The following is a 21487-nucleotide window of genomic DNA, read 5'->3' as shown; positions in this document are numbered from 1 at the left end:
GCATCTATGGCACACCTAGGACAATCCTCATTTTGTTTCTCTCTCAGGCAGTGCTTGATGATTCCGTGCACAGCCGCTCTCACAATTGCACGCATCACAGTTTTACAGTTATGAACTTGCACAGGCTTAATACCGAATTTCTCCCTCAACTTTATATAGTACAGGCCTATAGAATAAGCATCCCCTGCTGTTTTGGCAGTCTGTTGAGCATCTGGTTTGGGGTCTGGGCAAAAACAGATCAGGCCCAATCCACTCGGCCCTTCGAAGCTGTCGGTGTCCAGAACCTCCAAGTCCTCTGAAGAACCATCACTCAGCTGCTGAAAAATAGACAGTAAGAAATACATGTAAGGCATCTTTGTACTTTTTCATAACATGATTCTAAAACCTTTTACACCGTGTATCAAGAGACCCCTTCTGCATGCATCTTTTAAAAACAACAAACAAATGAAATATGTCTCTATGCAGGCTTGATCCAAAAGGCTCTAGGCAACCGAGCATCCGTGACCGGCTCCCTGCCAAACCATCCCTTGAACATTCTTACATACAACATATCTGTGCCTCGTATCCGTACAGCCCTTTGTTTGATTTGCTTGGGTTTTCCTGGCTGGGGTCCGGAGTCTCAAACAAATCATGGCCCAGCGGTCTGGCCTCATGTTTCTCCATTGCATCGTTCTTGCGGGTACAGGCATCATTAGCTAGCCCTGTTGCCCTGCTCCCATGATCTGTCTCAAACACTGTTTGCCACAAGGATGTGTTTGTTTCTTTGGGTCCCATAGCAGTGGCCGTATAACATCTCTTCATGAAAGGGTTGGCTGCCGGTGTTGGCCAAGGCCTTCTAGGTGCAGCCGTCTTTAATCATCAGACCCATTTCATAGAATCATAGAATCATAGAATATCAGGGTTGGAAGGGACCTCAGGAGGTCATCTAGTCCAACCCCCTGCTCAAAGCAGGACCAATCCCCAATTAAATCATTTAAATAGAAGCTCCTCCTTACTTAGGGAGGGAAAGCAACGGCTGGGCAAAATGGGAGGGAGGAAGGGGAGCAGGGAGGTGCTGCCTGGGACACTGGGGATGATCATCATGGGGATCATGGGGGAAGGGGGCAGGGAGGCAGCAGAGGCCAGGGCTGGGAGTCTGGTGTGGGGTGGGGCAAGGAAGGAGCCATCAGCCATGTTTGGGAGGGGGAGCAGCAGGGCCAGGGGCTAGCGATTGGGAGGGTGTTTGGGGGAGGCAAAACCCATGGGGGATGGGGGATTTCTGTGGGAGAGAGAGGTTTCTTGGCCTGGGTTCCTCTGGCCACACAATAAGCTGGATGGTAATCCCTGATGTGCTTTTAGCAATGCACAGGATTCCTTTAAAGCCATAAGGGTAGGAAACAGGTATTTTGCTGTAAAAAAGGCCCTGCTTGAGTTCCAGATGTTGCATGAGTGCAGAATCAGGCTCATATGTCATGAAAGGAAACCAAGCTTCTCCTATGATCTGGGCCAGCCTACTAGTAGCTGGTGAGCACTTAAAACTCCAGTGCATCCTCCAAATGTTTGTTGTGTGTTGATATGAAATTCAAAGTAGGGGGAGGATAGTCTTGTGGTTAAAACACTGGCTTCTCTTTATAAGACCTATATATTATTATTATTTTGGCACAGACTTCCTTTATGCAGGTTGCTTAATTTCTCTCTGCCTTAGTTTCCCTATTTGTAAAATGGGGATATATCTTAGCTAAGAAGGGCATGTGATGATGAACTTGTCTGTGAAACTTTGGAAGATTGTGCTGTAGAAGGACAAAGTATTTATTAAAATATTAGGGATGAGACTTGAAAGAATGGGTGCTTAAGTTAGGCACATAGGGCATTATCTTGCATCCCTGAACTCAAGGTTACCATTGCTGTTGATCTCAATAGGAACAGGATCAGAGCCCTAAATCCTTATTGAGGTTCCTAAGTAAGTGGTCCAGTTTTTCACCCATCAGTTTCATTTTTGAAAAATTGGGTCATGTATTTTGGAGCCTAACTGGGGAACATATTTAAAGGGGTGGGGAGTCTTGGGCTGTATGTCTGGCGGTTATTGCCTTCTTTGAGGCAACAATTATTACTCTTTGGGCATTTTAAAAAAATCTTCAACCAACACTTGTAGAACATTTAAGAGCAACTGTCATGCAAGGGTATGGAACTGAGGAACTGATATGTAAGCAATATCAAGGAACTTGGTGCAAGTTACTCATTCTTCCTTGGCTATGAATACATTTTGCATTTGAGTCATGCTTGCAAAATTGTTATGAAAATTTACCAGCGGAGGCACAAATTCTACTAACCTGAACTTACAATATTTTAATGAAAGCAATATTTTATTTGCTTGTTTCCCCCAAAAAATTTATTTACCATGCATGTCTGGAATTCCGTAGGAGGCCAGGAGTCCTGCATTCCTCTCCAGGTGGGCAGAAACTTAGGATCACAGCTAAAGTCACAATGTCAACTTGAAAAATCACATTTCTGTCTGAAAAATTTGTATAAACTAACAAGTAGGATTACGAAAACCAAGAGATTAGGGTGTGTGTGGGGGGGAGAGTCTCCTCTTTTTTCTAGTTTGTTCAGTTTTTTGTCTTGATGGCACTTTGTGTATAGTCAGTTTCACAGTGTCCTGGTAAGGTCTGTTCAGGCTAAATTTGGACTGTGCTGCAAGTACCATGTATGGGGCAATGCAACACCACCACAACCTTAAAATGGTGCCCCTTTACTATCAGCAGGTTTCAGAGTAGCAGCCATGTTAGTCTGTATCCGCAAAAAGAAAAGGAGTACTTGTGACACCTTTTAGAGACTAACAAATTTATTTGAGCATAAGCTTTTGTGGGCTACAGCTCACTTCATCGGATGCATTCAGTGGAAAAGACAGTGGGGAGATTTATATACACAGAGAACATGAAACAATGGATGTTACCATACACACTGTAAGGAGAGTGATCAGGTAAGGTGAGCTACTACCAGCAGGAGGGGAGGGGGGCAACGGGACCTTTTGTAACTATCAGCAGTAACTAGTCCCTCACCTCTCTCCCCAACAGAAGCTGGTCCAATAAAAGATATTCGCTCAACCACCTTATTTCTCTCTAATAGCTTGGGCCCAATAGCTTACAGCAAAGCTTTAAATAGCTTGTGAGCATGGGGTGGTGCTGCACTTTTACAGAGCAGGCCCAACAGCGGGCTAGGCCTTGGCCGTGAGCTGTAGCGAACAGGATACTCGCCTGCCAGCTTGGTTTCCTCCTCACACTACTATAGCCCCTACTGTGGCTGCCATTGTGTAGATCAATGAAAGCCAGACCCCCCCCCCCGCAAGGCCAGCAGCTTCCTCCCAAGGGAGGGCCTGGCACGCGGGGGAGGAGAGGAGAGAGGGACCCTATGCAGCTTCCAGTGCACTTATTGGAAAATCCGGGAGGTGGGCGGGTAGGACGGGGAAGCGCAGCCACCGTCTCACTACGCCCCCCCAAGGCGGGCAATACCACGGGGCGGGGGCAGTGGCTGAGCCCTGTCCCGCCCCCTCCGCGGAGGGGGAGTGGCTGGGGGGGCCGGCGCTGAAAGAGGCGGAAGGGCCTGGCCTGCTGGAGAAGAGGGAACAGGGCGCAGCGGCGGGACGTGCGGCCCCTCAGTGCGGGCGCGCCCAGGAGGCGGCGGCGGCGCTGCGGGGAGGAAACATGGCCCTGGCCCGCGGGAGGACGCGGCCCGTGAGCGAGCTGTGCGGGGTGCTGCTGCCGGCGAAGGGCTTGGAGACGGAGGTGGAGGAGGAGCAGGACGACCCGGACCCGGACCCCGACCCGCTCTTCTTGGACGCCTCCGAGCTGTGCAGCAGCGGGCGGGTGCTCCGGGCTTCCCTGCCCGCGCGCCGAAAGGGTGAGGAGCGGCGCGCCAGGGCAGGGAGACCCTCCCCGCGAGCCCGCCTCCCTCCCGCCTATGGGGGGCGGGGCACGGCCCGCCTCGTCCCTTCACCCCCCCACCCGCTCCCTCGTAGGCTTGAGTGTCAGGCAGTGCCTCTGAGGGGGCTGGCAGGGAGGGTTTTGTTGTGTATTTCGGTGATACATTTACCCAACTCTCCGCTGTTCCTCAGTGCCTGGAGTAAGCCAGCGGTGGGGCACTTTCCTTTCCCTCAGCCCAGTGTTTCCCCCCAGGAACTGAAATTGTGTGTGTGTGCTCAAAAATATGGAGGAGGGTGGGTGAGGACTGATGAGGGGTGAGACCATTAGGGTGAAGGTGGGCTTTATGGCACCAGAGTAAAAACTGAAAAATGTTTCATGACCATTTTATTAGACTTAACTCATGTTTTTAAATCATCACACAAATGAAAGTTGGCTACACCTATAGCACCCACTATGATGTGCTATAGCTACATCCTTCTTGGTTTCTTGTAATTTTGCACAGCTCTGTTAATGAACTTCTCAAATGCAGTGCATTCATTTTTGGTGGCTTCTCATGTGTCTGGTACTTCCAGTCCTTCGTGATAGGCTCATGGTCAGACAGAAGGTGACTTCTTTCAGAACACAGAATTCTATTCAATGAGGCAAAAAGAACGCTCAGCTGTAGCTGTTGTGAGTGGGAGTAGCAAGAGATGAATTCCTACTTTCATCCCAGGAAACAGCACAAAAGTTGGGTCAAACCACTGGTGATGATAAGAAGTTGAAGTCCAATCTTCATTTGTTTGTCATATGATATTCCACTCTGCATTCAAATTCTCTGTTCTGTCCTGATAACTTGGCAACCCCATTGCAGGTCGTGCGTCACACTGTCAGTGTTTTATGAGACAGGCATCTGTAAAAGCTGCATAAAGGTTGAGTAGAATCCAGAAGTTGCTGTTGTAGAGATGTAAGAATCAATCTGTGTACTTTACGTTTTAAGCTGGCTTAACAAACACTTCTTGTCTTCATTTAAGTGCCCTAATTAGTCAACTTCTGAACTGAAGTCTTTACTTTTTCCAGTACTTTTTTAATGGATCGCTCCCTGATTGAGCCAAGTGTAGCTCCACTGCTGGACAGAGATCTACTACTGTTGTAGCAGATGCCTGGATGGCATTGTTTAATGACCCAAGTGATTTCACAGTAGACCTACAAAGGAGAATGGCTATTGTCTTCTCTGAACTTAGTAGCAAAAGTAGTCCACTAGCGTCACCACTTAAATCTGTCCCATCTTGGTAGATACTTTCCAAAGCCAATAATAGTGGTTACAGTAATTTTAAGACAACAGCCAAGGATCACTCATGAGAAAGCCGGCGGGTTTTCCCAAGTTGGACTAATTTGAACTTCAGTCCCAATGTATCTTCTATATTTTCCAAGACATTCAATCCTTTGGGACTCTTGCTTGCAAAAAAAAAAAAAGTATAATGAACACATTAAATTTATAGCTTTTTAAGTGCCTTTTGAAGATTCTGCAGCTCATATTAGTTCTAGTTGGAATAGATGGCCTCTGCAGTGTGTATAGGAGAGATTAGAATTACACTTTTCTCTGAGCAAAGCTGGTACTTCATTATGACATTCAGAGAAGTTTGCAGTTCCATCAAATGCATAAGCAGCCATCTCTTTGGGGTTCAATTTACAAGCATTCAACTCTTCTAAGATGTGGGTTGTCAGAGATGCAGCCAATGTGTCTTCTATAACCTGAACGTCTAGAAATTCATCTACTGGCCTACCACTGACATCAAGATAATATACGCAGAGACTTAATACTTGGTCAGTGAAGATCCAGAGTTCAGAGGTGCTTTCTTTTCACATGAGTTCACCTCCCATCCTGGGAGGGCGTGGGAGAGAAGTCCTCTTGCTCATTCCTCCAGCTACTTACGCTGGCTGCTCACTCTGGCCACTGTTGTTTGTCGTGCCACTGTTTGCTCCACCTCTCCATTGCCGATGGCCCTGAGACATCACCTGCTACTGCTGCCATCTGCTACTGTGACCTCGACGGGTTGGTCTCTTGAGGTTCCACCCAGCTCTCAGTGATTTCAGTTCTCAGTGGGGGAACCTCACAGTAAGTGCAGGCTGAGCTGTTTCCTCGACAGAAATGCTGTCCTGCAGCAGCTCTAAGCACTTAAAACTAATTATTAGTGAGTTCAGCTCTAGTGACCACTTAAAACAAAAGACTCTCTATGGAGCCTAATAAGCTCTATCTTTAAATAGGGGAGAGGGGCAGGTCAAATAGTGCCTGTGACTCTTAGGCACAACCCACATCACCAAGCAAAACCCATGTCTCCTCCCCCAGGCTCTGCCATCCAAACCCCTTGCTTAGTGAGTTCAGTTTAGTTGAGGGTGACCAGTGCTGAATTTGTAATGAAAGAGGTGCTGGGGCTCAAGCAAGTGCTCATTCAGACCTTGCTTACAAATCATAATTTGAAATTATAATGTTGGCCAACATTGCCAAAATGAATGCGCTGACAGTGTCAGAAAAAACATCAGCTGTGTGAAGAAGCTAGTCTTTGTTCAGGCTTTTCAAACCTAGTATACTTTTTCAGGTAGAAGTATTTTATCTTACACTGAATAGGCTTCTAAAGTGTGTATTAATGTTTCAGTTTCAATTTCAATGCAAATTTCCTACCAAAGACTAAATTAGCAACACTGCTTGTAACTAGTTAACCACTGGGGGAGGGGGAGTGTTGGGGAAATTCAGGGAGGGTATACGCCCCCACTGGGGGGGGGGGGGCGTGCTGTAGGGAAATCTCTACCTCAGCCTGCCTGCCTCCCTCCCTCCCTCCCCCAAGGCTTCCCTGGCACTGGTTTCTCATGGCTCCTTTGCAGGGGCCTGCCCACGGTCCTGTGGCTTGTAAAGCTTTGCTTAGAGTACTGTATAGGAAACAGATGTTTTTAAAACTTGCATTAGCTAACTTTTGAAACCCACTTAACACCTAATATAGACATTGTTTAATACCTTTAAAATCATATTAGCCCATCTGTAGTGGGGTGGTTACCCGCTCCTGCCCTGTGGGGCTTAAAAGTCAGTCCCGGGAGAGAGCTAGGGCTGAGGGCAAGAAAATCTAGGCTGATTGGGGAAATGGTGGCTGCTGCTGGGCCTATAAAGGGGCTGCTAGGCTGAAGCTTAGCCAGTCTCTCTCTGCGTTCAGAGAGAGAAGGGCCTGGCTGCAGGGACCTGAGGGAGGACCTAGGTTGAGGGGGAAAGGCCAGGGGAGCTCTGGCCTGGAAACCCCTAGGCTGCATGGCCTAGATTAGGGCCTATTAGGTACTGGGGTTGCAAGGCGGCAGCCCATTGGTAGACAGAGGCAGCGGGTCCCACCCCCGCTTGCCGGTGATGAGTGGCTGATACACTGCAGTCTGCCCTGGGGAGTGGGACTAAGCAACGACTGGCAGTAGCCAAGACTGAGACGAGGTGGGGGTAGTGGGTGGGGGTTCCCCAGGGAGGGGAGACCCTCAGGGATTGTTGGGGTTTACTGCCAGGGGGCAGCACCCCAGTGGGAGGAGGCACCAGGCCCATTGGTAAGGCAGATCACCAGACGGCAGAGGGTGCTCCAGAGGCTGACACGCTAATTCCCGCAGACGAGCAGGAGGAGGCACCGCCGGGTGAGTCCGCTCCATTACACCATCACAGTTTTAAAGGTGGTAAACTGTGTCAGTCATAGAATCGTAGGACTGGAAGGGACTTCGAGAGGTCATCTAGTCCAGTGATTCTCAACCAGGGTACGCAGAGGTCTTCCAGGGGCTACATCAACTCATCTAGCTATTTGCCTAGTTTTACAACAGGCTATGTAAAAAGCACTAAAGAAGTCAGCACAAATTAAAATTTCTTATAGACAATGACTTGTTTATACTGTTCTATGTACCGTACACCTGCTCTTAAAAAATCCCACAACTTCCCTAGGCAATATATTTCAGTGCTTAACCACCCCAACAGGAAGTTTTTCTTAATGTCCAGCCTAAACTGTGCTTGCTGTGACTTAAGCCCATTGCTTCTTGTCCTATCCTCTGAGATTAAGGAGAACAGTGTTTCTCCTTGAAACAACCTTTTATGTACTTGAAAACTGTTATCATGTCCCCTCTCAGTCTTCTCTTCTCCAACGCTAAACTAACCCAGTTTTTTCAATCTTCCTTCATAGATCATGGTTTCTAGACCTTTAATAATTTTTGTTCTTTGGACTTTCTCCATTTTGTCCACATCTTTCCTGAAATGTGGCACCCAGAACTGGGCACAATACTCCTGTTGGGGGCCTAATGAGCGTGGAGTAGAGTGGAGAAGAATTACTTCTCATGTCTGTCTTGCAACACTCTTATTAGTACATCCTATAATAATTTTAGATTTCTTTGCAACAGTGTTACACTGTTGACTCACATTTGGCTTGTGACCCATTCGCATTTTGTATGTGTGCAACTGATTGTTCCTTCCTAAGTGGAATACTTTGCATTTGTCCTTATTGAATTTCATCCAGTTTACTTCAGACCGTTTTTTCAGTTTATCCAGATCATTTTGAATTTTTATCCTATCCCCCAAAGCACTTGTAGCCCCTCCCAGCTTGGTATTGTCAGCATATTTTATAAGTTTGCTGTCTATTCCATTATCTGAATCATTTGATGAAGATCTTGAACAGAATCGGACCCAGAACTGATCCCTGCAGGACCCTCGCTCAATATGCCCTTCCATCTTGATTGTGACCACGGATAAGTACTCTCTGGGAACAGTTTTCCAACCAGTTATGCACCCACACTATAGTAGTTCCATTTAGGAGCTAGGCGCTAAGTGGGGTTTCATATGTCAATTAACTTGGTCTAAAAGCCCTACATTTTTTTTCCTAGGCCACATCTGTGATATGGGTACTTTAGCAGCAAAGCTGCTGCACCATGGCTATGTCAGCATAACCTTGAGTATAGATGTAGCCTACAGCGAAAGAAGGGATCTTTTCATCACTAGAAGAACATCACCTCTCCAAGAAGCAATTCTCCTGTCAACCTAGTTTTGTCTACACTGAAGTTTATGTTGACATAGGTATGGCACTTGGGGTGTGGTTTTTTTCCACACAACTGAGTTATTTAGCTATGTCAATGTAAATTTGAGAATCTGGCTTGCTCTACATTTAAAACTGATATTGGCATAGGTATGTCGGTTAAGAATGTGATATATTTTTAACACCATAGCTGTACTGGTGAATAAGTACTGGTGCAGATGCACTTATACTATCCTAAAACTGCATTAGCTGCTATAATTTATGTTGTCTCTCAGGGAATTGGTATAAGCTCTACTGGCGAAAGATAGAATCATAGAAATGAAGGGCTGGAAGGGACTTTGAAAGGCCAACAAGTCCAGTCCCCTTCACTGAGGCAGGACCAAATAAACCTAAACCATCCCTGACAGGTGTCTTTCCAAACTATTCTTAAAAATCTCCAAGATGGATACCACAGCCTTCCTTGAACTTAACTACCGTTGTAATTGGAAAGTTTTCCCTAATATGTAACCTAAATTTCCCTTGCTGCCAATTTAAGCCAGTTACTACTTCTCCTACCATCAGTGGACATGGAGATCAATTGATCACCGTCCTCCTTATAACAGTCCGTAACATATTTGAAGACTGTTATCAGATCTCTCCTTAGTCTTCTTTTCTCAAGATTAAACATGCCCATTTTTTTAACCTTTCGTCACAGGTCAGATTTTCTAAATCTTTTTATTATTTTTGTTGCTCTCCTCTAGACTCTCTCCAGTTTGTCCACATCTTTCCTAGTGTGTGGTGTCCAGAATTTGACACACTATTCCAGCTGAGGCCTCACCAGTGCTTAAGAGAGCAAGACTGTTTAACTCCTGTCTCTTACATAATACGTTCCTGTTAATACACCCAAGAATATTAACTCTTTTTGCAACTGGATTAAATTGTTGATTTGTATTCAATTTGTGATCCACTACATCCCAGTTTCTTTTTAGCAATACTACCACCTATCCAGTCGTTCTTCATTTTATAGTTTTGCATTTGATTTTTCCTTTCTAAGTGAAGTACCTTGCGCTTGTCTTTATTGAATTTCATCTTGTTGATTTCAGACCAATTCTCCAGTTTCCAAGGTCATTTTGAATTCTAATCCTTTCCTCCAAAATGCTAGCAGTTCCTCTCAGCTTGGTGTCATCTGCAAACTTTGTAAGCATACTCTCTACTCCATTAGCCAGGTCATTAATAAAAATACTGAGTAGTACCAGACCCAAGACTGACCCCTGTGGGACCTCATGAGAGACCCCCCCCCCATTTTGACAGTGAACCATTAATAACTACTCTTTAAGTATGGTCTTTTAACCAGTTGTCCACCCACCTTATAGTAACTTAATCTAAACTACGTTTCCCTAATTTGTTTATGAGAATGTCATGTGGTATTGGGTCAAAAGCCTTACTAAAAACCAAGATATAACATGTCTACTGCTTCCTCCCATCCATTAGGCCAGTAACCTTGTCAAATTACGAAATGAGATTTGGTGTGGCATAATTTGTTCTTGACAAACCCATACTGGCTATTCCTTTTAACCCTATTATTCTCTGCCTGTATAAGTGTGTCTATACTAGGAGGGTTTGCCAGCATAATGTTTCTAGTTTTGATAAGGACTAAGTCAAGTTAGAAAAAACCTTTGCCATTTCTGTGGGGCTGAAGAGATAAGGAATTTGTGACTTGTTATGGCAATACTAAGTCATATTTGTTTGTTGCCATTTGCTCATCCTGTGAGCTGTTTTGCAGTATGTGAAAATCTCACAAATTTTCCCATATCATTTATAAATACTCATTTATAACCAAATTATGGGAAATGTTCCTAATTCCTTCACTTGGCTCATTATTTTATGAGTTATTAAATATTTATCCCACTTAAGTGTAGAGTTCAATGGCACCCTGACTTTTTTTTTTTTTTTTTGTTCCCTATTGGCTAAAGAGACATAGGTGACCAAATAGACATAGATGGCCACTAGACTAGTCCTTGCCTGTTTCAACTTTTTAGCTATTTAAATTATTTTAAAGCAGGGAACTGAATGTCCTGTATGAGCTCCTGGTAGAATCTATGCTTTAAAAGCATAGGCCCCAGTTCTACTCTATTACATCAGTCCAGCTATATAGAAATTGGCCCACAGTGTGATAGGTCTTCAACTTTACCAGCACCCGGGAGCACAGACTTAAATGTTTTCCTGTCTCCTTATATGTTTCTTCCACATATATGGTTTTCATTGCCTGAAACCTCAGATTAGCATATACATTAGAAGATTTATTAAGACATTAGACTGAAATAACTACCAAAAAACAACTACTTCTGTTGTACCCTGAAATTCTGCTGAGCTGCTAGCTAGTCAGTCTGGCCTGGTGTACGTTTAAAAGTTAGGTCAACATAGCTACTTGGGTCGGATAATTACATCCCTGACCAGTGTAGCTATGCTGATTTACCCCCAGTGCAGACACAGCTATGTCAATGAAAGAATGCTTCCGTCAGTGTAGCTACCATCCCTTGGGAAGGTGGTGAGCATACTCTAGCGGAAAAACCTTTGTGTTCCCTATGCCTACTCTATGGGTTTATGCTGGCATAGCTATGGCAAAGTAGCTATGCCAGTATAGTCTCTATAGGATAGACCTAGTCTCTAGGTGGGAATGTCTAATACCTGACCATTGGCTGAGTCTGCCAAGTTTGCTTCTTGATTTTTCTGAACCAGATTATCCAAAAGTTTTGGATTTTCCCTGAGACTTTACAATAATTTAGTTTCTACTGTATTATATTTTTTAAGTTCTTACTGTTTCAATTGGAATAAAAAATGTGTAGCTTACCGGCTATTTGGAGCCTGCCTGGTGTGTATTGCAAAGATAGTGTGTTCAAATCCAGTTATGATTGTACTTTTATTACACACTTTGTTCACTTAGTGTGATTATCAATTAATTCTTGTCACTTTTGTAACAAAAATAAAATGTGAAAATAGTAGAGTTAAGCTGTATTCTCTTTCCCTGACCTCTTTCTACTTGTCTGTCTTTCCTTAGATTGTGAGCTTCTCAGAGCTGGGACTGTCTCTGCTTTGAATGTTTGGAAAGTATTACCATAAACTAATAACAAAGCTTATATTAAAGTGTATACAGCTATAATATAGCAAGGGGTTGCATGTCTTTTATTGCAATCAAAATGTCCAAGAACTCAATGATTTTGGACAAAATATTGTCATTTTTTTGAAATAATGAAGTTAAAATTAGTTTTAAGCATATCGCCAAAAACATAAAACTGTAATTGATTTAAATAGTGCAAAATCTGACTATTAGTAAGCAGCTTTAACTGCTCATACAAATAATTCATACCACAAAAATTATTTGATGTATTGTTGACTTCAGCCACCTACAGGAACATAAGCATGATTTTTAAATTGATTATTTGATTATGTCTGAGGTGTCTTTTTTTTTTAAACTTACTACTGTTAAAAGCAATATTACATCTGAAAAATTTTTAAATTTTTTTGGTTTGTTTGCTTTTACTTAGTGAATTTGTTATGCAAAATGCAATAAAGTTTTAAACAAATTGTACTTTTAAAATTTCAGTTATAATACAGGATGAAAGATCCCAAAAGACGTATGAAGTGGTTGGATGTTTTCCATTGGTTGGCCCTTGGTGGAAAGTTAATGTTAAAGTTAAATTGGTGGAATCAAAGTACTTTGTGCAAGGATATCCGTCATACTTCCTACGAACTGATATAGGGGAAAACCAAAACGCAATTTTTTCACTCTTTTTTAAAGAGTGTTGTGTTCCTGACTATTTTATAGAGGAGTTTTTTAAGTGTTTTTCTGAGAGATCTTCCCTGAACTTCAGAAACCTTGAAGAAAAACTTAATCAGTTTCAAGAGTCGAAATTAAATCTTCAGAAAGGGAACAAATCTATTGAGATGAAAAATTTTGATATTTTTTATTATATTATGCAATCATGTAAGTATAACTTATATATTATTGGATTATAAAAATAACAGAGTTATGCTTTTAAGATTTTTATCCATGCTAATGTGCTGGTAGAGCATGTTTGTAAATCAGTATTGATCCTGCAAAGATTTTTTCCTGAGCACATAAAGGGGACTACTCCCATGCTTGTAGTTAAGCATATATGCAAGTCTTTGCATGACCTGGGTCTTATACCATATAGATGGAACAGGAATCAGTTGGAGGGGAAAAAAAGGAATAGTAGAACGCACTTAAATGAAGATCTGTTAAGAGTTAACTTCCATTTCACTCAAAAGTCCTGGCAGTTCTGCTTAACTTGACATTTGATTGAACTAAAGATTGGATGATGTTTCAGGTTACCAGATTTTATATATATATAATACTGTGAATGTTGTGTACATATCAGGGCAGGTAGACTTGACTACGAATGTGAAACTGACTATATACATAATTCTGTCAAATGCACAATTTAATCAAAGTAAAAAAATATTTTTTTAATCTATTTTAGTAATCTTACTCATATCAGTAGTATATAAAAGCTTTTTCAAACAGAAAACTAAAGAACCAGTTTTGTTTACGTTTTTTGGAATAAAGCCTAAGCTAAGTAATCGAATTGCCTTCTGCGAACACTTTTTGTGTATTAATAAATACTTTCTTGGTTTGTGATGAATATGTAGTTACAGGAAAGACTGTTTTGGTAGCTTTGAGTTTCCCGTTGATAATGGAGTTCCTGCCAAGACTTCTACCACGTCATTTTTGCAATATTATGAAGGCGATGAGCTGGCATAAAGTGACCAAACAGAGCAGCAAAAGTGATGAAAAAAAAAACGTTTCTCCTGAAGATGAGACACTGCCAAAATTAGATGAGATGTTAAAAAATGAGCCATGGAAACTTGGATTCAGCAGGGTAAGTAACATGAATTAATTGCATTTTGATCATCATAGAATTCAGTAATATTTGCTCAAACTATGACCCTTAGTTATTTGGATGGAGGCTGATTCTGAATGTTTGTTTTTGAAGAGAGAGAATTTTTCTCTCTTCAACACCATCCTGGGCAGCTGCACTAAACGGAAACCTTCTGGATATGTCTGCAGTACTTGTAGCGGGGCTCGCACCAGTGCACTAAAAATACCTGTGTAGATGTTGCAGTTGTGGGGAAGAATCCTAGAATATCAGGGTTGGAAGGGACCTCAGGAGGTCATCTAGTCCAACCCCCTGCTCAAAGCAGGACCAATCCCCAATTTTTGCCCTAGATCCCTAAATGGCCCCCTCAAGGATTGAAATCTCAACTGTGGGTTTAACACGACAATGCTCAAACCACTGAGCTATCCCTCCCCCCATGTGGGCTTCAGAGCCTGAGCTTCAGCCTGAGGCACAACATTGAAGCACTGTCCATGCTGCTTTAGTACTCTAGTGCCAGCATAAGTCTGTGGATCCCAGGCTGTAATGCTTGCTTCCAGATGCAGTGTAGACATATCCACTGGGTCCAGGAATACCTTATCTATTCTTGTTAGTATTCTTCCTAATCACTGTGCAACTGTTTCTAATCTAATTTTAAATATAAAGCAATTATTCAGTTTCTTGGTATACTGCATGGAAGAAATGGAAGTTGCTTTCCGGTTGGGTGAACATGGGGAGTTTCAAATAAAAGATACCGAGCTCCTCAAGATAATCTTGGTTTCCCACTGCAGTAAGGCACAGTGAGGCTGAGTAAAGGTGCTGTGACAACCATAGTTAAGAGTTTATTGTTAATGTAGATTTCCATTTACATATCTATATAATAAGACTCTGAAGCCTAAAATGTCTGAGTCAGTGTGAAGAGATGGAAATAGCTACAAGTGTGGAAGAGAGCTCTTTTAGTTTAGAATAGTATTTGTTTAACCTTTTTTTTTCATTTGCAGACCCCTAAAGCATTTCAAATGGAGGTACAGACCCCTTTGGAAATCTTACACATAGTTTGCAGACCCCCTAGGGGTCTGCAGCCCACAGGTTGAAAACCACTACTTTATGATGATGACAACTTTTCGCGGACCCTATAGACATAGTTCGCAGACCCCCAGGGATTCCTTGATCACAGGTTGAAAGCCATTGGTTTAGAATATCACCAGATTCAATCATCACTGGAATTCATGGTCTGTTAACTTAAACTGGATTGCATCAGCCATTTCTGGCTCTTATGAATTACGTGCCTTTATGAATTATACCTGTGTGATAGCATGGGCTTTCAGCTACTAGTATTGCATACTAACTTACTCTACTTTATATTCTGGCTTCTTAAGCATTCTCCATATAGTCACATTAGCTATTCTTCTTAAGTCAACATATTTTAGATGTGAGTCATTTCTCTGTAGTTTGAGTTTTGTAGCTTACTTCCCATTATAAGCAGAGCTGGCTGGGAAACCAGATTTCAGTTCTGCAAAAATTTGAGTTTTCAGAAAAACTTAATCTAGAATTGTCATAAATATGAAGGGAAGGGTAACAACCTTCCTGTAATACAGTACTATAAAATCTCTCCTGGCCAGAGGCACACAATCCTTTTACCTGTAAAAGGTTAAGAAGCTCAGGTAACCTGGCTGGCACCTGACCAAAAGGACCAATAAGGGGACAAGATACTTTCAAATCTTGGGGGGAGGGAAAGGTTTTGGTCTGTCTGTTCTGTGTGCTTGCTTGACTCAGATCAAGGAAGCAAGCAATCCAACTCCATTAGAATTAGTAAGTACTAGCAAGGGAATGCGTTAGCTTATTTTTTGTTTTGGCTTGTGATTTTTTTTTTTCTCTGTGTTGAGAGGAACATGTATTCCTGGTTTTCTTTTTGTAACTTTAAAGTTTGGCCCAGAAGGAAATCCTCTGTTTTTGAATCTGATTGCCCTGTAAGATTATCTTCCATTCTAATTTTATAGAAGTGCTTTTTTTACCTTTTTCTTTCTAATAAAGTTCTGTTTCTTTTAGAATCTGATTGTTGTGTGTTTGTGGGTTGTTTTTTTTTTTTTTTTTTTAGTGTCCTAAAAAAACCAACGGTTGGTCTGTGCTAATCTTGTTTGTTCTGAAGCCTCTCCAGGAAAGTGGGTGTGAGAGCTTGGGAGGATATTAGGGGGTAGTAAGAACTCCAAGTGGTCCTTTCCTTGAGTTTGTCTAAGTCACTTGGTGGTGGCAGCATTACCAAATCCAAGGTACAAGGGAGAATTTGTGCCTTGGGGAGTTTTTAACCTAAGCTGGTAGAAATAAGCTTAGGGGGTCTCTCATGCGGGTCCCCATGTTTGTACCCTAGAGTTCAGAGTGGGGAGGGAACCCCTGACAAGAATCCTAACAAAAGTTAGAAAAAATTGTAAGTATTCATGAAACTGAAATCTTACAATATTTCTTTTTAAAAACACTAAAATGTGGTATATTTCATTTTGGAAACACTCTCTAGGATTCCCAGCTGCCTCCCTTGTGGTTTGCAGGGAGTCAGGGACCAGGGGTGGGCAAACTTTTTGGCCCTAGGGCCACATCGGGGTGAGAAACTGTATGGAGGGCTGGGTAGGGAAGGCTGTGCACATGTCCCTAAACAGCCTGGCCCCTGCCCCCTATCCGACCCCTCCCACTTCCTGCCCTCTGACTGCCCCTCTCAGAACCCCCCACCGCTCCCCGAACCTCTGCCCTATGGGACTCCCTGCCCCTTATCCAACGCCCCGACCCCCTTACCATGCTGCTCAGAGCAGCATGTCTGGCAGCCGTGCCGCCCAGCCAGAGCTAGACACGCCACCGCTCTGCCCTGCAAGAGCGTGCAGCCCTGCAGCCCAGAGCACTGCCCGTGTGGCGGCGTGGCTGTGGGGGAGGGGGAGTGGCTGGGGCTAGCCTCCCTGGCTGGGAGCTCAGAGGCTGGGCAGGACCTCCCGCGGGCTGTAGTTTGCCCACCTCTGTCAGGGACCCTGGATGCTGTTGACTGAAATTTACATTGTGATTCTTGTTAGTTTCACTGAATAGCGGCAGTGAAACTGACCAGACTCTTGTTGTCATGTCAGTAGTTATCTTCTCCAGCACCAGATTCCTGGAAGTCAGGCAGCTTGGGTTACCCATTAGCCTGAAAGCCTTGGGGTTCTTGACTCTGAGGCAGTCCACATTGCAGGCTGACCCAGAGTGGCAGACCCTTGAAGCCCAGATCCCCAGCAGCCCACCAGACGTGCTGCAGGACAGCTGGGGGTGTGAACTGCTAGGAAACTCTTCAGTTTCAAAATCTGGCTGGATGATAGGTTTCCATCAGAAATTTGTCAGAATCAAACTTTCTGTAAAACATTTTAATCAAGTCTGCAAGTTTAGACAAAGTTTTGCTGGAATTTTTCCAACCAGCTTTAATTTGTGGTTAGTCCAAGTCAAAGAGTTAACAAAGTTAGCCTGTGTATTTGCCTTTTTAGCACAGTGGGGGCTGTATTCTTATTTGGGCACTACCATGTTATAACTAGTTAAAATAATAAATACTATGTTGGTGTGTTTATGTAGTCCATTACATATGTTTCAGCAGAAAATAATTATAGATTTAAAAGGGGGGAATAAAAGCTTCCAGGTTCAGAAAAAATATGCATATTTTAATACCTGTGTGCATGTATATATTTGGTGATTTAAAGAGACAAAATGTAATGCTGAATGACTAGTGCAAGGGCAGGTCTAAAAGAGAATGTTTCACCTGTTTGTTTAATGGTGTAGTTTTAAAACTGATCTAGCTAAACCAGTGTAAATGGATATGTGGGCACTTCAGTTTAAGACAGGCATATTTTGGTTCACTTTAAATTGATTAGGAATTGGTTTAAGTTTAAACTGAAGCAAGCTCCTCTTAAACCACAGTGAAAGTGTTCTCACAGAAGTTTGCAGTGGCTTAGTGTATGTCTAAGCAAGAAATGCTGCAGATACACCATGTTCGTGTAGACGCTTACTACAGCTATGGAAACAGTTCTTCTGTTACTGTAGTAGATCTGCTTCTCTGAGAGGCAAAAGCTTTTGTTGACCTAGCAATGTCTACCCTGGTGCTAAGGATGTTGGCCCTACCACTTTTTTGTCAGTAAAACTTTTGTCCATCGGGGTGTGGGGGGGAAACACACCCACAATGGACGTATGTTTCACTGGCAAAAGTGCTAGTATGGACAGCGCTATGTTGGCAGGAGACGGCCTCCCACTGACATAGCTGCTGCCGCTTGTTGAGAGTGGCTTAATTATGCTGACAGGAGAGCGTGTGCGTGCTCTCTCTCTCCCCCATTGGCATAGAGCAGCTACATGGGGAAACCTTGCAGCTGCCGTAGTACAGCTTTGCTGCTGTAAGGTCTGTAGTGTAGACATCGTCTTAGTTTGGCTTAACCATGTTGCACAGGGTATGAAAATTTTCATAACCTTGAGTGATATAGTTGAGCCAACCTAAGTTTGTACTGTAGACTAGGTCATAGTTAAATGTATGTAACTATGCAACTATTCTGTCTACACAAAGCCTAAGAAAGTTAATGTGATAATGATGAATGACTTATACGTAAATTGGGAATCAGCAGGATACCTAAACTGTGCATTTCCAGACTTCTTGAAGGCTAAGATTTCTTTAAAGATGTAGACTTTTTCTTAAACGAAGTCTTGTGAAACAGTTTCAACTTTTTAATACTTAACTGTTTGTTTTTTTTTAATGTGAATTTGGTATCGAGAGATCAATACAGTATTGGCTTGGTATTCAGTTGAAATAACATTATGGTATTGTAAATTTTCTTTTAAATAGCAATAGGCCAGCACTAAACTACAAGAAATAAAATAATTCTGGAAGGGACGATGGTAATGAGAAACAAAGGATTTTTTAAAATTATTTTTTTTTACAGTCTTTACCATTATTTTTCATCTGTTAGTAGCTTTTTCTCAGTCTCCTCTCTTTTTGACTGAAGCTCCACTAAATCTGTTTAATTGCATGTCATTGAACAGACTCTGCAGAGCTGGTGTGTACATGTCAGGAATCAATGGAGCAGTCACCTTGACATTTTACTGTGGAGATGTAATCTTAATTTTCTTTTTAAATTTAATTTACTACTGTTCCCTTTTTAAAATTTTTCCAGGTAACTTTATAATATGCTTTTAGAACACTTTTATATGTAAAATAATTTGAGAGGTCAATGCTTACTTTTTTGTGGAGGTGTGTTTACAAAGATCTCAAAACGGAAACAATTTGATTCTCGATCACTGTTTTACCATTGTCTAGTCTGTAATTTCAAAATGGCTGTTTTGTGAACTCTTTCTTACAGGCTATTGGTCCTTAAAGTGAAGTCAGCTTTTGCAATGAGGATATGACTTATTAGGATGTCCAGTCCCATTTGAGTGCAAATAAAATAATCCCAAAGTTTATAAGTAATCCACTTTTCCTAAATCTTTGTTTGCTCTATAAGAAGAAAGGGGAAAAATATTAAAGCAATAGATGTAAGCCCACCGAAAGGAAGGAAAATGGCAAAGTAGGATGAAGTGGTTTTAATTCACAATCAATATATTGCAGCAAATGAGATCTTATTTGCATGTGTGCTATAATGTGTACACATGCACTCAAATATTATCACATGTATTGTATTATTCTGTAGCAGTTTGCTCTTTTATTCGGCTTGGTGATAGTTTGGGTAGAATACAGATTTGATACAAGCCTCTTTTCTAGTACCCAATTTCTGTTAGTAATTTTTTTGTACAATGGTTCAGTTTTCTACAACAAAATGACAGATGGGATTGATCAAGCCCCCTCTTGCTTTGAAATTCCTTGCTTTGTTTGGTTTGAGAAGGTAGTATAGCTAGAACTTGTTAAAATTTACGTATTGTCTATACTTCATATCTTCTGAATTATAAATTTGTATTTATTGACAAAAGCATTAGTTCTGCAGTTACATACCAATATCTTGTGGAATAATTTAAACTTTTTTCCCTTTTTGGTGGGAAGATAACCTACACAGAACTGAACCTTTCCAATTGTGAGGCAACTTGGGAAGCCTTCTGTCAGTGTGATCATCTCCTTGGGAAGATTCCTGAATTGCAGAAGAATGCATTAATAATATACAATAAGCTCAAGCAAAGATGTAGAGAAATGGGGCATACCTATGAAGAACAAGACATTTTGACTTCTTTGGTTTCTAAAGATATGTCCATTGAACATGCCTGGCAATCCTTGAAATTTATGAAAGATGAGAAGATAGTGACCGGTGAGAAGAAACTGGTATTTCTTTCTCATCTTTACAAATCTGAAAAAGACATTGCACTTTCTGTAAATCATCTAATGACCAATGACCCATGGCAGTTACATGTTGATGTGAGAGAAGTACTTAATGTTAAAGATACCACCAAATCAAAAGCAAATGGAGATATTAAAATAAATAATACTCAGCCTCCTGAAACAGAGCAAGTGGAGGGCAATAATGCCCCAGATATACAAAACAGTGACAGTGATTTTCTTTATAATGAACAGGTATCAGAAATAGAAACTACAAGTGAAGCAGAAGTGGACCCAGATCAAATGAAAGCTGTGGAAATGATTTGTTCTAATCCAGTGACAATCATAAGTGGAAAAGGGGGTTGTGGGAAGACTACTGTAGTTAGCTGCCTTTTTCAGTATTTACAGCAGGTGGAAAAAGAAGTGGCAAGTGCTTGTAATGATTTTGAAAAGGACCTGGATGCATCTGCTGAATGGCATACCTTTAATCATTTTTGTCAGGAAAACATTTGCACAAAAAACTTTTTAAATGTTTTACTTACTGCACCTACAGGAAGAGCAGCTAGCCTGCTGAATGAGAAAACTGAACTTCCTGCTTACACTCTCCATCAGGTATATAATATTTGTGCATTCTCTCTCCACAGATCTTTTAGTATAGTCCTTCTTATTTTGTACAATAATCAGATTGCTAACTGAACCTCTTATAAATCTTTTAACTGTTCATAATGGTGTTTAAGCACAGCTTGTCCACATTTAGGAATCAACCTTGTTTTTCAAAAGTTTACAAGTCTGACTTTTTATATCATGTCAGCTGCAATTTTTGGTCGCCTTTTGTTTTAAATGTGTGTTACGGTACCTTCTAGAGGCATAAAAATGATGAGGGGCTTTCAAATGGCTTTTGTCACCAATTCCATATATCCTGAAAAGTCCATAGTATTTAAAATTAAGGGCAAAATTCTGTCTTGACATCTGTGTGGCAGATCTCTCTCCAGTGCCCAAAATACACCAAAATCCCATGGATATTAAGAGAGATGTATTCCCCATGTGTAATATTTTCCTATTTATTGTAGGTTTTTAAATTGGGCTTGACAAAGATCAGGCACAACACAAACTTTGCCTCCAGCAAATACACTGTTAGTCTACCAATCACCTTTCTTATCAAGAAAATAGATGCTCTTTGCCCAAAAGGATAGCAGACTCTGTTATATCAGACCAGTGCAATAAGTGAATTACATAGTTGAGGATCTTCCACTTCATATGCCCTTCCACTAGTCTCCAATTTTCAAATCTAGAAATTATCAAGAGAAAGCCAGCTGACCTCCTTTTGTTTTAGGGCTCTATATTTGAGGATGTTCTTGTATATGCCTCTCTATAAACAGTTTTAGTTGATTCTTCTCTGCTAAAAATGTGCTCTGG

General features: G+C 41.9%; 1 protein-coding gene across 7 annotated transcripts in view; it reads left to right on the top strand.

Annotated features, from left to right (window-relative positions):
* Window positions 1–3435: 3435 nt before the first annotated feature.
* Window positions 3436–21487, top strand: part of HELB (DNA helicase B) — a 38116-nt gene continuing 20064 nt past the window's right edge. For 2 of the 7 annotated variants that reach the window (XM_073327859.2, XM_073327857.2), the window contains exons 1-5: window positions 3436–3876; window positions 12495–12875; window positions 13562–13791; window positions 14787–14810; window positions 19805–20683. In XM_073327859.2, coding sequence (XP_073183960.1) covers window positions 3681–3876; window positions 12495–12875; window positions 13562–13791; window positions 14787–14810; window positions 19805–20683 — 1710 coding nt within the window. In that variant the 5' untranslated portion in view covers window positions 3436–3680. Of the gene's footprint in view, window positions 3877–8762; window positions 10088–11948; window positions 11995–12494; window positions 12876–13561; window positions 13792–14786; window positions 14811–19804; window positions 20684–21487 lie in introns of all 7 variants that reach the window. The other 5 variants (XM_073327862.2, XM_073327863.1, XM_073327861.1 and 2 more) reach the window with 5 other exon arrangements.

Source organism: Lepidochelys kempii, chromosome 1 (assembly GCF_965140285.1).
Source record: "Lepidochelys kempii isolate rLepKem1 chromosome 1, rLepKem1.hap1, whole genome shotgun sequence".
NCBI lineage: Eukaryota > Metazoa > Chordata > Testudines > Cheloniidae > Lepidochelys > Lepidochelys kempii.
Note: the sequence above shows the minus strand (reverse complement) of the source record. Positions and strands in the feature narration are given on the sequence as shown.